Source organism: Opisthocomus hoazin, chromosome 9 (assembly GCF_030867145.1).
Source record: "Opisthocomus hoazin isolate bOpiHoa1 chromosome 9, bOpiHoa1.hap1, whole genome shotgun sequence".
Classification (NCBI taxonomy): Eukaryota; Metazoa; Chordata; class Aves; order Opisthocomiformes; family Opisthocomidae; genus Opisthocomus; species Opisthocomus hoazin.
In genome coordinates this window covers 38300164-38319970 of record NC_134422.1, presented here as the reverse complement: position 1 = coordinate 38319970, position 19807 = coordinate 38300164, and the positions used below count along the sequence as shown (strand labels likewise).

At 42.0% G+C, this 19807-nt stretch overlaps 1 protein-coding gene across 4 annotated transcripts in view; it reads right to left on the bottom strand.

The window, feature by feature from the left end:
• DIP2A (disco interacting protein 2 homolog A) overlaps window positions 1-19807 on the bottom strand; it is a 123968-nt gene that overhangs the window by 23231 nt on the left and 80930 nt on the right. For all 4 annotated transcript variants that reach the window (XM_075430667.1, XM_075430668.1, XM_075430669.1 and 1 more), the window contains 12 exons: window positions 19480-19590; window positions 18592-18715; window positions 18207-18316; window positions 17661-17763; window positions 13474-13538; window positions 13050-13143; window positions 12458-12577; window positions 10909-11023; window positions 9671-9810; window positions 1782-1918; window positions 624-704; window positions 298-425 (listed from right to left, as the gene is read on the bottom strand). In XM_075430667.1, coding sequence (XP_075286782.1) covers window positions 298-425; window positions 624-704; window positions 1782-1918; window positions 9671-9810; window positions 10909-11023; window positions 12458-12577; window positions 13050-13143; window positions 13474-13538; window positions 17661-17763; window positions 18207-18316; window positions 18592-18715; window positions 19480-19590 — 1328 coding nt within the window. The remainder of the gene's footprint in view (window positions 1-297; window positions 426-623; window positions 705-1781; window positions 1919-9670; window positions 9811-10908; window positions 11024-12457; window positions 12578-13049; window positions 13144-13473; window positions 13539-17660; window positions 17764-18206; window positions 18317-18591; window positions 18716-19479; window positions 19591-19807) is intronic.

Genomic DNA, 19807 nt, shown 5'->3' with positions numbered 1-19807 from the left:
CATTTGACTGTCTTAAGAGAAGCTTTGAGAGAAGTTTTAAACAGATGCTTAAAGATCTATGCTTATACTATGTGGAAGTAATTTTAAATCTACTATGCATGAAGCAGGGTGTCATTGTCTTCCAAGACAGCCAAGTGCTTACCTGGCATATCACAACCTAGTGCCACCTTTCCTACAAAATACACAGGGGAAACATGTAGAGCTCCTGTGTGCACTATGTTACTTGCTGCTCATTTGCAGTGAAAAAAAGGAGCAACAAAGTCCCATCAGCAGCAGTGAAGTTTTTAATATACTTACCTTCCCCGATAGACAAACTTCATGGGTTCGACTGCCAAGGCGGTGGCTACCACATCATCTGCATTGTGCCTGCGGCCACTGACTGTCATTAGGCCATCCAGCTTTCCTACCACAAACACCAAATAGTCCTGAAAAGAAGACAGGGTTAGAAATAGAGGGCAAAAACCTCCAGACTCCCAGCGACACACACCTGACTAAAGCCAGCAATATTCTCAAGACCTGTATGAGGTCGTTGCCCTGACACAGAATTCTGCTGAATTCGGGGGCATCCCTCAGAGTTGGGAGTCAGGACAACACAGGGCCCCAGGCGGGTCACTCACACTTACAGGACCCACAAAGCCAAGCAGTCCTGTTCTTGTAAAGGGCTGGTCTGAAACGGGCACGCCGGCCGCCGTCACTGGAATGGCCTGAAAGAACACATAAGCATTCAGACACTCACAGAACTGATAAGAAAAGGCAAGTTCAAATGCTTTCTGCTTGTGTTTCATTGCAGCTCTACGCTCAGCCCAAAAATTACCCGCTGACAACAGTTACTATCATGCCAAGTACGAACGAGATTTTTGAACAACGAACACCACAGTAATTCTTAACTCTGCGGTAGCCACCTTTCTTATCTTAAGGGCAGAGCTGAAAGCTAGGCTGTTTCAAGAGCCAAGCCTGGGCAAGCTGACAGAAAGAGTTTTTTTTGAAAGAGAAGACTACGGTCAGAATTTCTTTCATCTCTCTGGTAGAACTCCATACTCAGCCGAGTCTTCAAACTGCTGCCCAGTGTAACGCTACTGCCTGTGCGACTCCTAAGGACTTTCACTCCTTTCTTGCCAGAAAAGGGAAAACATTAAACTGAGGTACCACTGCGAGGGAAGATCTGGGCAGAAAGATCGGTTTTGCGTTACTTTGACAATCTACAAGGCTCATGACTGTTATGCTATCACCCTTACCATCTCTCCTTCCATATACCTGGGAACACAATTTCATAGATCCAACAGCAAACTGTTGAGTGCTCTAAGCGTTACAGCAAATCAGCACTAAAGTTCATTTTGAAAAGCACATGCTGTTTGCAATACACAAAGGAAGCTTTTCTAAATAATTCATTCTATCTTCACAAACGCATTTTGATTGTCTGAAGAAGCTCCCAAACACCAGACCAGCTTCTAACTCTGTGCCAATTAACCTGAAAAGGCTTCAGGTAACTTTACGAGAGACTGCAGTGGTAATACAGAACTAAGATGAATTTAAATGCTAACACAGGCACAAAACTAGGCCGTAGAATACAGAGGCTGCTGACTGACTGCTGGTGGTACTTTTTATGTTTGATTGTAAGAGACAGAATTTCCAGTTCCGACAGAGAATGAAGCAAAGCATATTTGGCCAGGGCTTTTTCTAATAAAATAAAAAAGGAGGTTTAAGGAACAAGTAAGTTTATTTGCATGAAGAAATACTAGAAAGTAACAACGAAAATTTACATTACAAAGAGAAATACAAACCTCAAAAACATTCTTGGTGATTCCGAGGAGGCCGAAATATGCCATCCCGGTCGCACCTGAATTCACACATATTTCTCCAACCTCATCGGCTTTACACAGGTAAGGAGTCCCATCCACCTTCACAACACACACATTTGCTAAAGGGAGAGGAAGAACACAGAATCACAGCTTTGCCACTGAGAGGCAGATAAAGATTTGAAAATCAATCATCTATAAGCTACAGCAAAACTGCAACATGCAAGAGAGCTCTATCTTTCTGACAGCCTGCATCATGTGTTCTCTGAGATTCAAGATGCAAGTTCACAAATGCAAATTTTTTTTTTCTTACAGTGCTTTACAGCCTACACATCAGCAGCAACCGAATCCAAAACCATAGCAAATGCTTTTCAACATGAAGGCAGATGGTTTGATGAAGTACAGGCATACATGCAAATAAAGACGAAAAATAAGAAGACACCAATTACAGACATACCATTCCTTCTATTTATTGCACAGTTTGGTATTCATAGTATCGTCCCTTAAGTTATGTGAGAAACTCAATAGAAACAGAGACAAAACTAGGCTGTTGTATTCTCCTACTGTCAGGTCAATGACTTTTCTGCGTTACGTTCCATCTTCTTTTAAAGCAGGCCAGTCTGCCGAGTATTACTTGGAGACCACAGGCACGTCATCTCAAAGATGTCCCTTACTGAACTTACTCTTGTGATTACATACTACCTCCTCCCTACCTTCAGTTTGATGACCTTCTTCAACTCATTGAAAGGACTGCATTTCGTAAAGGTCCTGCTGCTACTATCCTGACCAATTCTCTTCTGAAATCTCAGAAGTCTTCCTACACTGAAATTTTCTTATTTTTAATCAAGGATATACACGCTTATAAACTAAATATTACACTGAGCTTTGCTCTGGTCACTGGTTGGATTTCACCTCTGAAGCCACTGTTTTCTCAGAGATTTCTCTGGCTAAGCAGAGCCCTTGCTTAAGCAGCCTGGACTTGTCCTTCCCTAGTCCCATAGGGAAAGGAAAAAGGATATGGAGGAAGAAGGCACAATGGAGCAAGGAAGTTTAGCTTAGTGCTTAGAACTCAAGATTAACAAAGAAATCAAAATGGCTATCTGGGTCAATGGAAAATAAACAGAGCCTTTGAAAAATAACACAGATTATGCCATAAATTAATGTTCTGCCCTTTCCCATTGCGTCCGCTTCCAACTCAGATTATCAGAGTACTTTGAGGTCATGCATTTTATATTAGAGAAAACAACCATGAGACCCCAGAGGTATTAGTAATTGATTTAGTTGGTTTATTTCTATCAGGACCTTTTGAATGTTTTCGCGCAGATCACATGTCAGACGGGAAGCCCAGCTGAGGCTTACAACAGCCGTTATGAAGGACTGTATTACTGTTTTCTAATTTAGCCCATCTTGAGTGATACACAGACAGCCCTTACTTTTACCACTGTTCCAGCTAGCATGAAGAGAAATCCTAAATGGAGTGGCACATTTCCTTTAATACTACTACATGATAAAGCCAGCTTTGCTGCAAGCATGGACCAAGAGCTCTGCCAATAGAACAGGTTCGTATGTACATCTTCAAATCTCAGAGAAGTCTTCGGTTCTCAACAACTTCAATCTGAACAAGAGACAATAATTCACCCTACCAATAGACCAACCTCTAAATTATCTTGGTTTCATAAAAACTATCTATCAGAACAACCAGCATTTGTTAATAAAATGTTTGGAACCATGCAATGATAACCTTTGGTGACCAAATAAGGGGACACAACTCAAATTCCAGTATGGGTCCAAGTCCAAATTAGAACAACAGTTTCAGCTGCTGAAAATTATATGTTTGAACTAGAAGACTGTCATTAAATTCTACAGTATGAACTATCGGTTAATTGTGCAAAAAAATAATTTTGCAATTTAGGAGAAGAAACTGGAAAAAAGGCCGTTTAAAACTCAATGGTAATTTGAAACAAAATAAATAGTTTATTACCACAAAAAATACCATGAGTTAATCTCAGAATTCTGAATGTAACCCTTAAGCAATGATGCAGAGAGAAGTGTTAGTAACTGGAGACAGAGCAACAAACTGTAGGCATACACAACCGCTACCATCCTCAACTCATTCACAAACATGGAAAAACCAACAGATCAGCCTACAGTCCCCAAACGATGCTCCATCCCTGAAGCCCAAGGACAATCCTATCGCCCTGATCAAGTGAAAAAACATACTTACCAGTAACCAATGTATGATACAGGTAGTCTACATGTACATTCTAAGAGCAGGCATAGTTCTGCCCTGCCATGTGATACTGCAAGGTTTTCCTTTTGCAGTATCTGCAGAGCCTGTACTCTTGCTTCTCCTTCTTTTCCCGCTTCATGTGTGACATACAAGAGAGTGCATCTACCACCATTTCAGTCTCTCTCAACAGCATTGCATCTGAAAAAGAATTAGAGAGAAGGGAAAAGCAGATGGGACGGGAATGTACATGTGGACTACACATCACGAAGAATACCGATTACTGGTAAGAAAGCTTGTTTTCTTCAAATGAGTCCACATGTACATTCCCACAGATGGTGACTCTCAGCAGTTAGCCCTGCCATGAGATTTCTGGCAGAGGATGAGAATCCTACTGTGCAGACAAATAACCGCACTGATACCCTACCAAGGACTGGCTTCAGCTTTGGATGTTTCAAGACCAGGACAGCATAAATGCAAGAAGAATGTCAGAGACCTGCACAGCAGAAGGCTACTATCAAAGATGCCTGACGAGTGTTAGAAAGTGCTCTCTTGTTACACTTTCATGGTTTCATAGCGGATCCGTACACAACTGATACCCATTTGGACTGTTACTGTGTGCCAACAGTAGAACTTCAGGATCTTCTTGTAGTAAGCAAGTCTTCCTAAAAGGCCTGGGTTCATGAGAAAAAAAAAAAAAGAGTGCCCCCCTTGCACTACAGTCTTTAGTTATACTAAACTTCTGTTCTAGAAGCATGAAGCCTTAGGAAAAACACTAAAAGGCTATGATAAAATACCTCTGTCACCACTGTGGAAGGTATTTGCAGGGTTTTCCAGAAAAATCTAATCTTTGAAGAAAACAGCATATGAGGATGCCCAATGCAAGGACCTGAATGTTTCCCTGCTCTTCCAGGAAGGGTAACAGGCATAAAGCAAACCAACTTCCTACATAAGGATGAACAAGCATCTAGACCTTAAAGGTGGTCACACATGCACCCAAAGCACAACATTTAAATTCGAAGAAAACATCTCATCACAAGCGTACACATTGCCACAGATCCCCAAGAGAAGTTGTTCTGCAGTGGCAGGCTGTGGTGCCATCATGTAATAGACTGAAGCCAAGTTAAACACACAGAACCAATTACTATGATAAATTCTACAGACTGAGTGGGAATGAGGTACTGCTATCTCACATTCAACGCCTAAGGAAAAAGATCGAATCCTTCACAAAGCTGCTCGGTAACAACCCTTCACCAATCAGGCACTGAGATAAAGGAACTGGATTCCTTGGCAGGGAAGATGCATTGTGGTAACTACCAGAACCTGGGCAAATATTTGCTGAGACATGGAACATCCAAGACATCCCTAGACTGGAGGTCAAGTAAGCATTCGGCCATTTGAGAAATTCGAACCATTCTTGAACTTCTGGGAAAGGTACAGAATACAGTCACAGTCCACAACTTGAAACTGTATATTCCTAAATTCATCTTGCAGAAGCCCAAGATCTGGCACCAGTCCAAAGTTTTCTGCTTCAGTATAAGAAAGTAGCTGCTGTAGCACATTTTCCATGAATCAGGCTTTGTATGATTAGGAGCTATATGGATATAGATCTTCTGGATTAGAGAGGGTTACTCTCCTGTCAGAGAAGGAATGTGAGAAGGATCCCTGTAAAAGAATGGAAACTTATAGTTGGGAAGTAGCAGGGAGGCAAACTTAACTGAATATCCCGAGCATCCATACCCAGGCCCAAGCATAAGGCATAATATGCTTCCAAGGTGACAGATGACACAGCAGTCGCATCCCAGTTGATGTGAAAGTTGGAGGCACAAAACAGGCAGAAGAAGAGATGTTTGGTACTTCCCCTAACATCTTTACCAGTCTAATCTGAAAAAATGAACTGAAGATCGTTACGAGCCAAATATTGCTTCTTGGCAATGTCAGTCCCAGACTGAAACCATGCAAAATAGCCCAAGGTGATCAACAGGTGAGGCAAAACATCATCCCTCCAGGAGCTGCAGAGGAGATTCTGGGGGAACACATACTAGGTTCTCTCTTAGGAACACTGCCACGCTATCTTTGATGGGAAGATTTCTTCGTGGATGCTTGTACTTCCCTGGTGGCTCTTGTGATGGGCATTCATGGTAGATAATGAAAGAGAACAGCCAAGGCAACTGAAGAGGATGCAGCATCAAGAGTGGCCTATGGGTTAAACAGCAGTGACACGAGACATGATCTTGGTGCTGAGGGGTCTGTTGAGTAAGATCCCCTAAGCAGGTGGGCTCAGTGTCTCAGAACAAATAGCAAGATCTGAAGAAAAGAGCAGCAAAAGTGGACACTTCATCCATGGCCTTTTAACCGGCTGGTTGCTGAATAAAGTACACCAGAGATCTTCAAGGGTAATGAGATCAAAACCATTTGGCTTGACTGAACAAGCCTCAGCATGACTACTAGTTCTTGGCTAGGAGACCACTTTCACAGCATGTTTGACCAAATGAAATTCAGGAACGTGAGCTCCTATGCCAGAAGATATTTGAAAGACTAGGGCACGTAGTCAATTCCAAGACCTTAAATGTATTCCATGGGGATCAGAAGATGGCACAAAGCCTTCAGGGATGGTATGTGACTCAAATTAGGCCTTTGGTGAATGCACAGCAATCTAAGGAAAGGAAAAAATTACAAACCAAAACGAGATAAAAAGCAAGACTCATCAGTCAGAGTAATTCAAGAGGGCAACTAACAGGAAAGGCAGTGGTGGTATGTCCTCTCCTGTACGCCAAACACCAAGTGAGAATGGACAGAGCACACCCTCTGTGAACACTACACAGGAAGAAGCATAAATCTTACAAGGCAAGGCACAAGTATATCCACTGTTAGAATGTACATGCAGACTCATTTGAAAATAAGTCTTTAATTTCCTTAAGTCATTCATTTCTTTTCATTTGGCACACATCTATAAATAATTGTTGCCTTTTTACTTTCTTCCTATTCTGGAAGCTTTTAAATTCGGGGCTTTTTTTGTTTTTTTCAAAGAGACAGTCACAGGGAACAAATTAATTGGATTAACCTCTAGAAAGAACTCTATTGTGTATGTTCTGACTCCAGGAATGTACAGAGAAATTTCTGCTAAAATATACCTTCAGAGCTGGAACTTATATCATTTGGTCCAATGGAAGCTCACCTGCCCCAGATACTGACAGCCCAATGCTGACCAGTTTTGTAAGAGTTAATTCATCAAGTTGCCCAGCTTCTGCTTAGCCTATAAGTAGTTTTGTGACTTACTATGACATTTTAAATTAGCAATAGCCATCAATTACAAATCATATCACCTCGAGGCACTAAATGGATGTTTCCCCCCCCCCCCAATCAGACAAGTCACTCGACATTTCTCACTAATGCCTGTCAAGGGCATCCTAAACCAGAAGGGTCCATTAGATCTGCCAGACAATGCTCCAAGGCATTTGACAAAGGAGAATGAGTTTTGTCAAAGAACCTTCTCGCTACCCAATTCAGCATTTCGTTAGGACAGGGAGATGTTTTTCATTAACCACTTACGTAAAAGAGGAAGGTGGCATTACTTACCCAGAAACATGCAGGTCATAAGGCAGACTTGAACCTGCCACTGAGCAAATGTACTATGGAAGATTAACCAAGTGGACTTACAGCTGTAACTAATGGCTGAACACAAAGAGTAGCTCAAGGTGCAACACAACTGTATGCTGTTATGTGCCCTAGTGTAGTCAAGCACCCTCTGCCCAGAGAGCACACCTACAGGAAACCAGGAAGATATCCATGTGATAAATTGATCCAAAAAAAAGATTTTAATTGATTCTGCATCAAATATCACTTTTTTGAACTCTCAAAAAATGGACCAACATCCAGTTTAACCTCAGTCGGTTCACCAAAGCGTCAATAACTACCTGAAGGGCATGCAAACTTGTTCCCATCATGTTCCTGTGACCAACCCACAATCTAAGTAGAAGATTGGCAGCACAGCTAAATTTCAGTGGGGTTTCTAGGGGCCACCAGTAGTCTTAACAGCCAAACCAGATTGCAGTAGTAGTCTATGCCATACGTATTCTAGCTGAAGTGGAAAAATAATCGCTCTGTTGAGACACAGAAGTCAGTCACAGCTGACCGTCCTCTGGGTCTTTCCAGACAAGCTTAACAACCTGAATTTGAACATTCAGGTGAAGCAATTCAGAAGCCATTAAGTCAGATTAGGTCACCATACTCTATCTACCTAGAAGGTCAGAATAGAGATGTTCAGTTTTCTGCAGTTAAAAGCAGCAGGTCAGACATGAATTCCCACAGGAAGGCCTCCTTTCCCTTTATTTTTTGGTATGAAGGGCAGAGCTTCTGCTCAGCAGGAGGAAGCTCTGAGTTTAAGTTCAGTAAGAATAACTGAACCACCAACCTTATCGGCTGCAAAGTGCTTCTGGGAGTAATGAGGAAAATGAAACAAGATCAATGCCACTTGCTACACAACGGCTGAAATTCTTATCCGCAGACAGGAAAGGTGTCTGCCTACAAATGTGAGGCTGTTCCTAGCCATCTGCAGAAGGCCTCATGCACTTATTCCTCCTGGTCAGGCAGTCAACAGCAGACACCAACTGCAATGTCACCCATAGTGGTCTGCTCTTTAATCCTTATCTTTAAGCTCTCAGTTGGCTCCTCACCTACCCTCAGGTAAGGCACTTCACCTGTTCCATCACATAAAAAACCCCCTGTTCTCTCCTGTCCTTCTGAAAGAGACTGTATCCCACCATGTCTCTGTGATCCCAGGTACGTGAATGCGTCCAGAGGAGGGCAACAAAGCTGGTGACAGAGGTGGAAGGCATGTCCCCTGAGGAGCAACTACAGATTCTGGGTTTGTCTAGTTTGGAGAAAAGGAGGCTGAGGGGCAACCTCATTGCTCTCCGCAGCTTCCTGAGGAGGGGACGTGCAGAGGGAGGGGCTGAGCTCTTCTCCCTGGGATCCAGGGACAGGACGCATGGGAGTGGCTGAAAGCCGCACCAAGGGAGGTTCAGACTGGACATTAGGAAGCATCTCTTTAGCAAGAGGGTGGTCAAACACTGGGAAAGGCTTCCTAGAGAGGGGGTCAATGCCCCAAGCCTGTCAGCGTTTAAGAGGCACGTGGACAATGCCCTTAACAACAGGCTTTAACTTTTGGTCAGCTCTGGTCAGGCAGTTGGACTAGATGATCGTTGTAGGTCCCTTCCAACTGCAAATATTCTGTATTCTATTCTATTTTATTCTAATACGCGGACTATCACTCCTGGATGAAACACAGTATTTCTTACTACACTTTACGTTTTGTTTCGCTGTATTTGTTATTCCGTAGCTGTACATCAGTCAGTACTAATGCTAACAAGTGAACAATAACACAACTCTGCAGAGCAGCCAAAAGCATCTGCCCAAACCAAAACCTATGGTCATGCAAATTCATTGTCAACTAATTTCTACTGGAAACACTGAATAATCTAGTTCAGACAGTACTTAATCGTGACGTGTTTAGGCAATGAGTCAAAATGTAAGTCATACTACCTTGAAGGTATTTATCATTTGACGTTTTTATTTATTTCATCAGCACAACAGTGAAGATAACTTATGTGGAGTATGCTCAAAACTACATGAAATGATTTCCTACCTCCAGGCATAATCTGACCAACATCCTGTACAGTTAACACGGACAACTTCTCTTCGGTATCCACTCGTATCACGCCAAAACTCAGACAATTCATAGATAACACTGCTTTTCCTGGAGGAGGCCCACCCAGTTCTGGAGGTCTGAGAAACAGAAAGAAAATCAGATATGAATCAACAGACCAATGGCAATATGGTAATCAAAAACATTGTGCAAGTCTCTCAGGCTTGTTAAGGTTAAGAGAAATAACAGTTTCTCATTTGAAACAAAAAGGGAGTTAAGACTGGTAATACATTTTAACTAGATGAAAAAAGAGCTAGGACAAAACATCACATAGCTTCCTCCCTCTCTGAAACGTTACAGACAGGGTTTAGTTCCATTGCCGGCAAAGAAGTGTCAAGAATCAGCATTCAAAGGCTATATTTCCTAAACACCATGAAAAATTAGGAGGTGTTTGGAGGGCTCAACACTTCTTGCTCTGAGCAGAATTGATTGAGGACCAACAACTCCATTTTGTGTAACTGTTCAACTTTCAGGATGGAACGGAACAAAAGATTCCAGGTGCTGTTGTAAAAAACCCGTTCTTTACATACACTTTTTTTAAGTTGGGAAATGTCAGTTCTCCCACCAGAGAAAGTACTCTCCAAAATCTCAAACTTTTTTGCTTCAAGTTCTCTTGAAACTGATTTTCTGAAAAATCACATTCTGATCAAAACCACTGTCTAAAAATTCCAGCATATTCAATCCATACATCTATTCATAATCAAAGTATTTCCTTTTTTTCAGAGCATCCCTTGCTATTTCCAGAAATTCAACGGTATTCTTCAGGCCAGTTACAAATATTTTTTTTCTTTCTTTAGCCCTCTGTTTACAAGACATTGTATATGAGCAATTACGTGAATATTCAGCATCTTCTTCCTCCCAAATGAGTCCTGATTTTTGAGGCATTTTATAAAGGTCCTCCAGCAACATCAGTGAGGATGAGACCTTGCTTTCCCAAGCAGTAAAAAACCCCACACCCTTATGGCTGGCTATTTGTAGAAAATATTAAACGCTTTAATGAAAACAAACATCACCCATCCCTCAGTGAAGGAGATACCTGCGAGCCTCAGGCTTTTTGTCTGTCTAGGTCTTTGGGCACCTTCATGTGAGTAATCGCCTTTTCTGGCTACTGTTTTAACACCACATACATTGCAATAGTCAAGAAATGCTTCAGTTCACTGCTCAGGAAAGAGAATTACCTGCGAATAGCAACAGTTAGTGCCTCTGAAGAACTAGCACAGGGACAGATTACTTCTGGTCTCAAACCTCTGGATTGAAATACATTCAGGAATGCATCACAGGAAGATATTGACCCTAAAAAGAATAAACACACAATTGGAAACATTTTCCCAAGGGCAGGAAAGCTTGAGCTGCAGGATTTAAAAGACTGTGCTTACTCTCAGCTCAGCTATACAAATATGGTTGCATGCATGCACAAAAACCAGTGTACTTTCAAACTGCCTAAAAGACATTCCACCCTACTACTAGATGTTAGATTTGGAGAAAAAACTCCCAGTGGTTAACAACTAATTCACTGAGTGAAATTCACAGCTGCATATTCTCTTTCCCTGGCAGCACTCCGTAACACTTAACATCACGGAAAGTCCTTCAGTGACCAGAATATTTTGTCACTAAGGGTAACTCTGTCAGCTTCCTATATAGCTCCTATATGAGTGTTTCTTACGGAGGCCGCAGAACCAAAGCATTCAGAAATTAACACCAAATGCTTCTGACATATCTTCACTTCAGTTCAGAGCTCTACCTGGCCTTCAGCACTGAGCTCCAAGTGCCAGAGGACCCCTGATCACCTACAGCTTTGTGTTTTACAGGAATTGCAGCACACAATGCAAACCAGCAAACGTCACTGATTATACTACATCCTGGGTATAATTTCATGTCAATTCATATAAGAGTACAGCACTGATGAAAAGATGAAGTTAAAAAACTGAATTTACACAGCTAAATATAGCGAAGAAGTGCAAACAGCAATGAAAAAGCAGTGACATCACCAACACACAAACAGTATTTTACTATAGAACTGTCTGCCTAACCTTCTAAGCATCAGCTCTGAAACAGTGCTTACAACTAATACCATCTTAGCAAGACCATTTCAAGCTTCCGTTTTCCACTACCACGACTCGCTGACCTCTCATCATGCAACTCCAGGGAATCTGAAATACTATTGATCTTCTGGTGTACGAGAGCAAAATTAAGCAACTAAGGTATATTCTTGCCTGTTGCAAAAAACCCCTCCCAGCTTCTACCTCAAATTACTGTAAACCACCACCATACCACTGACAGAAAAAGGCAAGAACCTACCGCGTACTCTAGTTAATAGCTGTCACGGTTTTGAGTTAAGGCTGTGACTGCTTCCATTTTTATGTCCTTGTACGTGACTCAGACAAGCCCTAGGGGCACGTACAGAATCAGACACCCTGCAAGCCAAAGATTTTATCTCTACGTGCAATACATAAGCAACCACTTTGAAACTGGCACTATGATTTACTTGAAATGTTAAAAGCCTCTTTTAAATTACACTGCCAACTATTTTTTATATGAAGAATAGAGCCTTCAGAACATTTTCTACAGAAGTTTCACTCCAGTGTCCTTGGCTGTTGTCCCTGTTTTGCTGACGACGAACTACAGCCAGTGCTGCTGAGCTCCTACAGTGCAGACCCAGAGTTCTGTGATTTACAGTGTGCTTCAGTTCACCTTGGACTGACACTCAGAAAATGCCTCCATACTCACATGGATTCGCTCCATCTGCCACTATTAACATTCGTAAAGAGCTCAGGCTGACATCTCTCTGATCCCTCTGAGCCAAAAGTGACCAGTGCATATCGCGTGATTTTACTACTGCTACGCGGGCTGAAAATAAAAACATAATTATGGTGTGCGTGCAGAACAAAATAAAGACCAATTGTAAAATTATATAAATACTTTTGTGTGTTTACATAAATTTATGAAACAAATTACAAACACAGAAAACAAATACAGATGCCAAATATTTAACTTCTACGACATGTGTATACTCAGTGTCTGCAGATGGACTTGATCATAGAATTTAAATGTTTACTATAAATTGAAATACTGAGATGAGAAACACAGTTTCTTTAAAGGTCTATCAGAAGAAGCCAGCAATGTCACTCATCCATGAATCTATCAGTACTTATAATACTGAATGGAGTACCTAATTGCTAAAGCTGTGGCAAAGAAAGTCAGCTGGATAAAACGGCAGTGGCCTCAGCTAGAGCAAACATTTTATACAAACAAATTTATTTTATTTTTTTTAAACCATCCAGAAAGAGATGGGTTAAGTAAAAACACTTTTTAAGGTTACCTTTGTATGAGCAGACTTTCTGTATCCAGGAAAGTGGATTAACCTTCATTAATGCATAGGGAATACTGATGACATGCATCCTGTTCATAACACTCTATGAGAAAAATATTAAAAAATATTAAAAAAAATAAACTTTCAAGTGGCTCAAAGAATACACAGCATGTACCTATACTGAAACAAAAAAGATCATCACAGCTATAGCATAACTCTTACATTTAACTGGTCGTGAAAACTATGTGTATAGTCAGTAAAAACATATACTCTATCTGTGCAGTTTGTTACTGAAAAAGTAACTTTATTCCGAAAAACAAAAATATTGAAATATAAATAGTTTGAGAGAGTTTACGACCTCACTCTGATATCAATACTTTACCCCTGAAAGAAGCAACTTGCTGCAGTTTTTTTCATTCATTTGAATACTCACTGTTAACACTCCATGCCAAAGGCCAGCGTCTCTTTTGAAATCCAAGACATTTGTTAGAGTTTCAGCTGAAAGCAAAGGAAAAACGATCAGACTTAAGAGGCATATTTACATGAATATTTAAGAACCCAAAACATTTGTTAAAGCACCTATGAAAATTACAGAATCACAGAATCACAGAATAGTAGGGGTTGGAAGGGACCTCTGTGGGTCATCTAGTCCAACCCTCCTGCCGAAGCAGGGTCACCTACAGCAGGCTGCACAGGACCTTGTCCAGGCGGGGCTTGAATATCTCCAGAGAAGGAGACTCCACAACCTCCCTGGGCAGCCTGTTCCAGTGCTCCGTCACCCTCAGAGGGAAGAAGTTCTTCCTCATGTTCAGACGGAACTTCCTGTGCCTCACTTTGTGCCCATTGCCCCTTGTCCTGTCACTGGGCACCACTGAAAAGAGCTTGGCCCCACCCTCCTGACACCCACCCTTCAGATATTTGTAAGCATTTATAAGGTCCCCTCGCAGCCTTCTCTTCTTCAGGCTGAACAAGCCCAGCTCCCTCAGCCTCTCCTCGTAGGGGAGATGTTCCAGTCCCCTCATCATCCTCGTAGCCCTCCGCTGGACTCTCTCCAGTAGCTCTTCATCTTTCTTGAACTGGGGAGCCCAGAACTGGACACAGTACTCTAGATGAGGCCTCACCAGGGCAGTGTAGAGGGGAAGGAGAACCTCCCTCGTCCTGCTGGCCACACTCTTCTTGATGCACCCCAGGATCCCATTGGCTTTCTTGGCAGCCAGGGCACACTGCTGGCTCATGGTTAACCTGTCGTCCACCAGGACACCCAGGTCCCTCTCCGCAGAGCTGCTCTCCAGCAGGTCCACCCCAAGCCTGTACTGGTGCATGAGGTTGTTCCTCCCCAGGTGCAGGACCCTGCATTTGCCTTTGTTGAACCTCATCAGGTTCCTCTCTGCCCAGCTTTCCAGCCTGTCCAGGTCATGCTGAATGGCAGCACAGCCTTCTGGTGTATCTACCACACCTCCCAGTTTGGTGTCGTCAGCAAACTTCCAACATCATTAAGAAATCAAAGCTATGTTGCCAGGCTTCTTGTCTACAATAAACAGGCTGCTTAAGCTGAAAGTGTCTTCTTTTACTTACAACAATCATCTTTAAATTACAATTGTAGAGTAGATTATTACAAGGTATTTTAAGATCCTGTTTTCATTGTAATACCACCTCCACATTTTTGTTACACTTGCCTATGAACTATGCAGGCCAAAACTTCAGTTTTGATGTAAACTTTTTCATCTGAAAAAGCTTGGCTATATTTGAAAGAATTCAACTTCGTGAGAAATACTGGCTGTACTAACTTCTCTTCAGTGTTTTCTCTGAGAAATTGGAACAGATTATGTCATTTATAAAAAACAGAACCAAAGGTTTTAAATCAAAGGTTCAATCTGGTTTCAGTGGGGTATCTTGTACTGATCAGGTGAGACTTGCTTATCACTGATGTAGGATGGCTGCATGCACAAGAAATTGTTCTTTGGGCTATTTATTATTCTTTTGCATTTTTCAGAATGTACACAGCTATTTCCCAATAAATAAAATACTTCAGTAAGTCAGCCCCACATCCATTCATTCTCTGGGTGACGGAGAGCTCTGATCACTCTGAGACAGGCGCGTAGTCCCAGTCGTGAGCCCGTATATAAGGAAACACAAATCCTCCATACCCTCAATTCTTTTCAACCTTCAGGAGAAGCGAACTGCACAGAAGTGGATTTGCTGAAGAAAGCAGTCAGCAGTTTCACAGCATCTTATGACAGACTCTGTATGATCCCCATAAACAAGCTGGTGAAGTTCTGGATGAGCAGACAGAGAGGTGGACTGAAAACTGGCTGGAGAGCAGCTTTGCAGAAGGGGTCCTGGGGTTCATGGTGGCCACCAAGCTGAATGTGAACCAGAATGTGCCCTTACAGCAAAGACGACTGATGGTGCACTGGGAGAAGTGGTGTCAGCAGGTCAATGGAGGTGATCATTCCCCTTGGCTCACCACTGGTGAGGGCCACAACCAGCAGTATTGTGTCTACTTCTGGGCTCCCCAGTACAAGAGAGAGATGGAGCTACTGAAGTCAGTTCAGCAAAGGGTCACTGAGATGGAGTGGACTAAGATGAAGGGACTGGAGAATCTGGAAAAACTCGGGGGGGGAGGGGTGACTGAGCACTGACAAAAGTTGCTCAGAGAGGTTGTGGAGTTTCCATCCTTGGAGACACTGAAAAGCTGTCAGAACATGGTCCTGGGTAACCTGCTCTGGGTGGCCATGCTTGAACTGAGGGCTTGGACCAGATGATGTCCAGATGCCCCTTCCAATCTCAACCATTCCGTGACTCAGTGTGTCCCGAAGATACATCAGTGCACACTACCACAATATGGGATAAAAACTAGCCAAACCATGAGATTCTTCCAGCAAACAGATTTTGAAGGGAAAGGTTTTTGGTTAATCGCAGCACAGATGCACTCTGGGCATATGGTTAAAGCCAGGTGCAGTTCTTCGCTATTAATTGAGAGAATGACTGGAAACAAGTAGATCTCTCACTTTATGCAAATCCCCATGGAGATGATCTTTTGTAGGACATGATTAACTAAGAGGAAGATCCATTCCTTTCTGAAAATACGAACTACTGTGGCCAAAATTGTGAAGCTGCAAGAAGCAATAACCAAAACTGAAGGCAATGCTTTATACTGGGCATGGTCTATACAGAACACCAACCTCATGACAGCATCTCTAGCATGTGGCAATAGAAATTTGAAAAATGAACATACAAGAGGACAAGAGAATTCAGTACCCTCTGTGAAGAGCTGAAGCGTTAATGGCTAGCAACACTACTCTGCATTTGTCTGAAAATAAAGATGTAGAGACCCCTTTGATCCATAATTGGTTGCCATCATCCTTTCAGGATTCAGGAGCCGCTGTACAATCCTTCACCTAGAAACTGGGCGCACCCTCGTGTCTCCCAGCACAGTTCTTGTAGTTGGCAGCTGTGATGGGAAGGTGTTCCGAAATGAAAATGGGAGAGGGTCCTCTTTGATGCTAACTAAAAAGAGTACAGATGTCTGACTGTGAAAACCTCTTCTACCTTATCACACTGCTTGTATTGACTGCGGAGCACCACAGGGGTAAACCAACTGCCCAAAGAAGGAAGGAAAAATAAGTTAGCATGAGAGAGGACAGTTAGCAACCATCAGCAATCTGCTCCTGCCCTCCACTGTGCTATCTAGAGTCACAGACATAGTTCAAGTAATTGGGCCAGACAACTTGCACTAGGACTTCTAGCTTTGTGACCTAGGCAGGCAGGGTCATCAGAGGTGCAAGAGCAGTAACATCAAGCAAGTCGGGGTGTTTTTTAATGTGGTAACCCTCAAACTTTCTCGATCAAGCCTCTCTTTCAGGAGTGAATCACAAAGTAGAAGAGTTATAGCGACTGTGATGCAGACTGTGATGCATATTACATCTCACCTAGTCTTTACTGGGTTTCAAGTCAAGACTTCAAAAGGCCTTCCCTTTGGACAATAACCACAACTCTTTCTGCTGAGAGACAAGAAGCTGCATAACTGACATCAGCCTGTCTGCAAGGCACACCAGTCTGCACTGTTAGAGCAGCTACCACTGGAAGTGGCAGCATCCAAACCTGTTCAAAGAGATCCAAGCTACCCAAATGGCCTCCAGGATCAGTCTAAGCAAGCTCCCTCAATTTCTGCTGGGAGGGCTCCTCTAACTTTGCACCTGGGCATCTCAAACTGGCCACCTTAGGACTCCGTGAAGTGGCCAGAGTGTTCAAAAGGCATTAGGGAGGGCAAAACAGATTCGTAGCAAAGCTGTTTTCAAAAGGGTGAAAAATCAGTACAGTTCTTACCGCCGACTAACACATTTATGAAGATGGAAAAATCGAAACCCTTGAATAAAATCAATAAGGATCTTAGGTTAAAATAATTTTAATACATATTCATTACGATTTCACAAGCAGCTTCTTTCTTTCCTTCACATATCACACCGATTATGAATCGGGAAGTTTCTCTTTTCCTTTGCAGGTAAAGCTACCTCTGCTTATCTAAAGTTCTTTTAAAACTGTAAACGTGATTTTGCAACATAAATTGTCTGAATATTCTAAACTATGAGCATCATTTTAAAGTTGAATCTAACTTACCTTCTGAATAACCACATGCCTGAGTCAATGCGTGACAGTGTGCCAGCATGGAAGCATGAGATACTGTAATGCCCACTGTGCTGCCCTCTTTACTTGTTTTGTACTGAAAAAGAGAAAGTTTCCATAGGCATTAGATTAACAACAAAATCTAGAAAATTTACACTAGGGAATTGAAAGGATATTTTATTATAAAAATGAAGCAAGCTTTTTTTGAAAAAAAAAAAAAAAAAAAATCAAAGCTAGCACAAAAGATCCATTTATGTTCATAGAATATACTAACATCATATGAAATCTAACCATTTCTCTACCCCAACTAAACAAATATGTCCCAGGGATCCAAAAATACCAATTATCCCCAATCTTCAATCTGACTCAGCGTAACCACTCAAATGAAAGTTTGCCTGGCAACCTTCAGGGAAACGTTCTTGTTCCACAGTTAAATTATAGTCATCTCTTTTATTGCATCAAGACATTAAAGAAAGAAAACATGCTGTGACATAAACTGCAATAGAGTAACCGTAAGTTAGACATATTAAACTGGATCACCTCAATATAAGCAATCTCAGCACTGGCATCCCGTACTTGCGGATGCCAGTCCTTAGTTGGTTTTGCCAGATGCTTCCCATCAATCACAAACCAAATAAGACGAGGCCAGCCTTCAAAGAAAAAGAAAAGTTACTGTCATTGCAGTTCCAAAAATCAGATTTTCCCCCCAGTACTCAGAGATAACAACAGGAGGCAAGCAAAAGCCGCAGCATCACCCCTCTGCCAAGAAGCAACCGCACTAAGCGCTGTCCTGACAACGAAGGCAGTTCTTCTTTATATGTAAGCTAGAAGCATGCAAGCAAACTCAGAGGTTGTTGTTTAATAGCAACAATGGATATATCTGCTCTTTAGCCTATGAAGAAATTTGAGCAGCTTAAAAACATACCTTTGAATGTAACCACCTCGCCAGTCTGAGCTTTAGGAAGGCCTTTTTGACAGGCATCAGTGGTTAATGCTAGTGTTACTCCGCAGCTGCCCAAAAGGAATCCAATCTGCTGGCTGCCAGCATCCTGCAGAGAAACCATCTTATAAGCACACCTACAAGTAATGAAGCTTTTGTACCGTTCACTGTAACTTTTCCATGTTTAGAAAACAGTAAGCCAGTTTGTATCACAGGAAAAAACAAACTTCTAGCCCATAAGACACCTTTTACGGAAGACAAAAGACCAAAATCTACACTCAAAAGGCTTAGTTTTGCTTAGTGCCAACTAAGTCAGATTTGGCAGTAGATCTGGCGAGCAATGGTAGCGAAGTAGTGTCAAAAGCAATGGTTGTGCATCCCTCTCCAGCCCGACATGGATGCTGTGGTAAAAGAGCTGGTCTGGTGCTGTTTCTGAGTCCCGAGGCACTGAAGAGCAGAGCCTGAAGCTTTTCAACTCTGACTTCACACCTCCCCTAATAATCTCCAGTTACTAGAGTGTCTCTACCTGTCTGTACTCTCCTTACTCAGCATGAGAGCTGAACAGACAGCATTTCTATATTACATTTTAAGAAATTCTTTTGCACATCTTTTCAAAAATAATGAATTAAAATAATTTCTACAGTTACATATCCTAAGACAGTTAATTTACTAGCTTCATACTACTTCCCCCCTTTCCTAACTAAATCTTAAACACTTTCCAAACACCTAATGTGCACTGACTAGTGCAGCTGGTGCACCGTACTGCTTTCAAAAGTGCAGGCTTTGAGGGGTCCCATACAAGGACCATAGCATTTAGACTCCCCCATTCTACTTATTTACGAAGCTATAAACATGTTGAATGTATTTTCCTACCTTTCTTGTTAGTGGAACTTCTATTGGAACAGGAATAAGTTCCGCCAGGAGACATCCATAAAACGCCACCATAAACATAACTGGATCGCTATTAGGAAACACGAGAGCTACCTACAAAAATACATTAAAATAACAAGAAATGGTTTTTGTCATCGTTGTGAGCTGGGGGGGCAGGGGGGCAGGGCTGCTTTTTAATTTGTGGGAAAAAAAATTTCACAACAATGTTCAGGTTTGTATTTAAACTAGGAACAGAAATACTAAATGTTGTGATGACGTAGTATTACAAGTCACAGTATTACAAAGCCTTCTTCAGCTAAAGCTGTTCCTC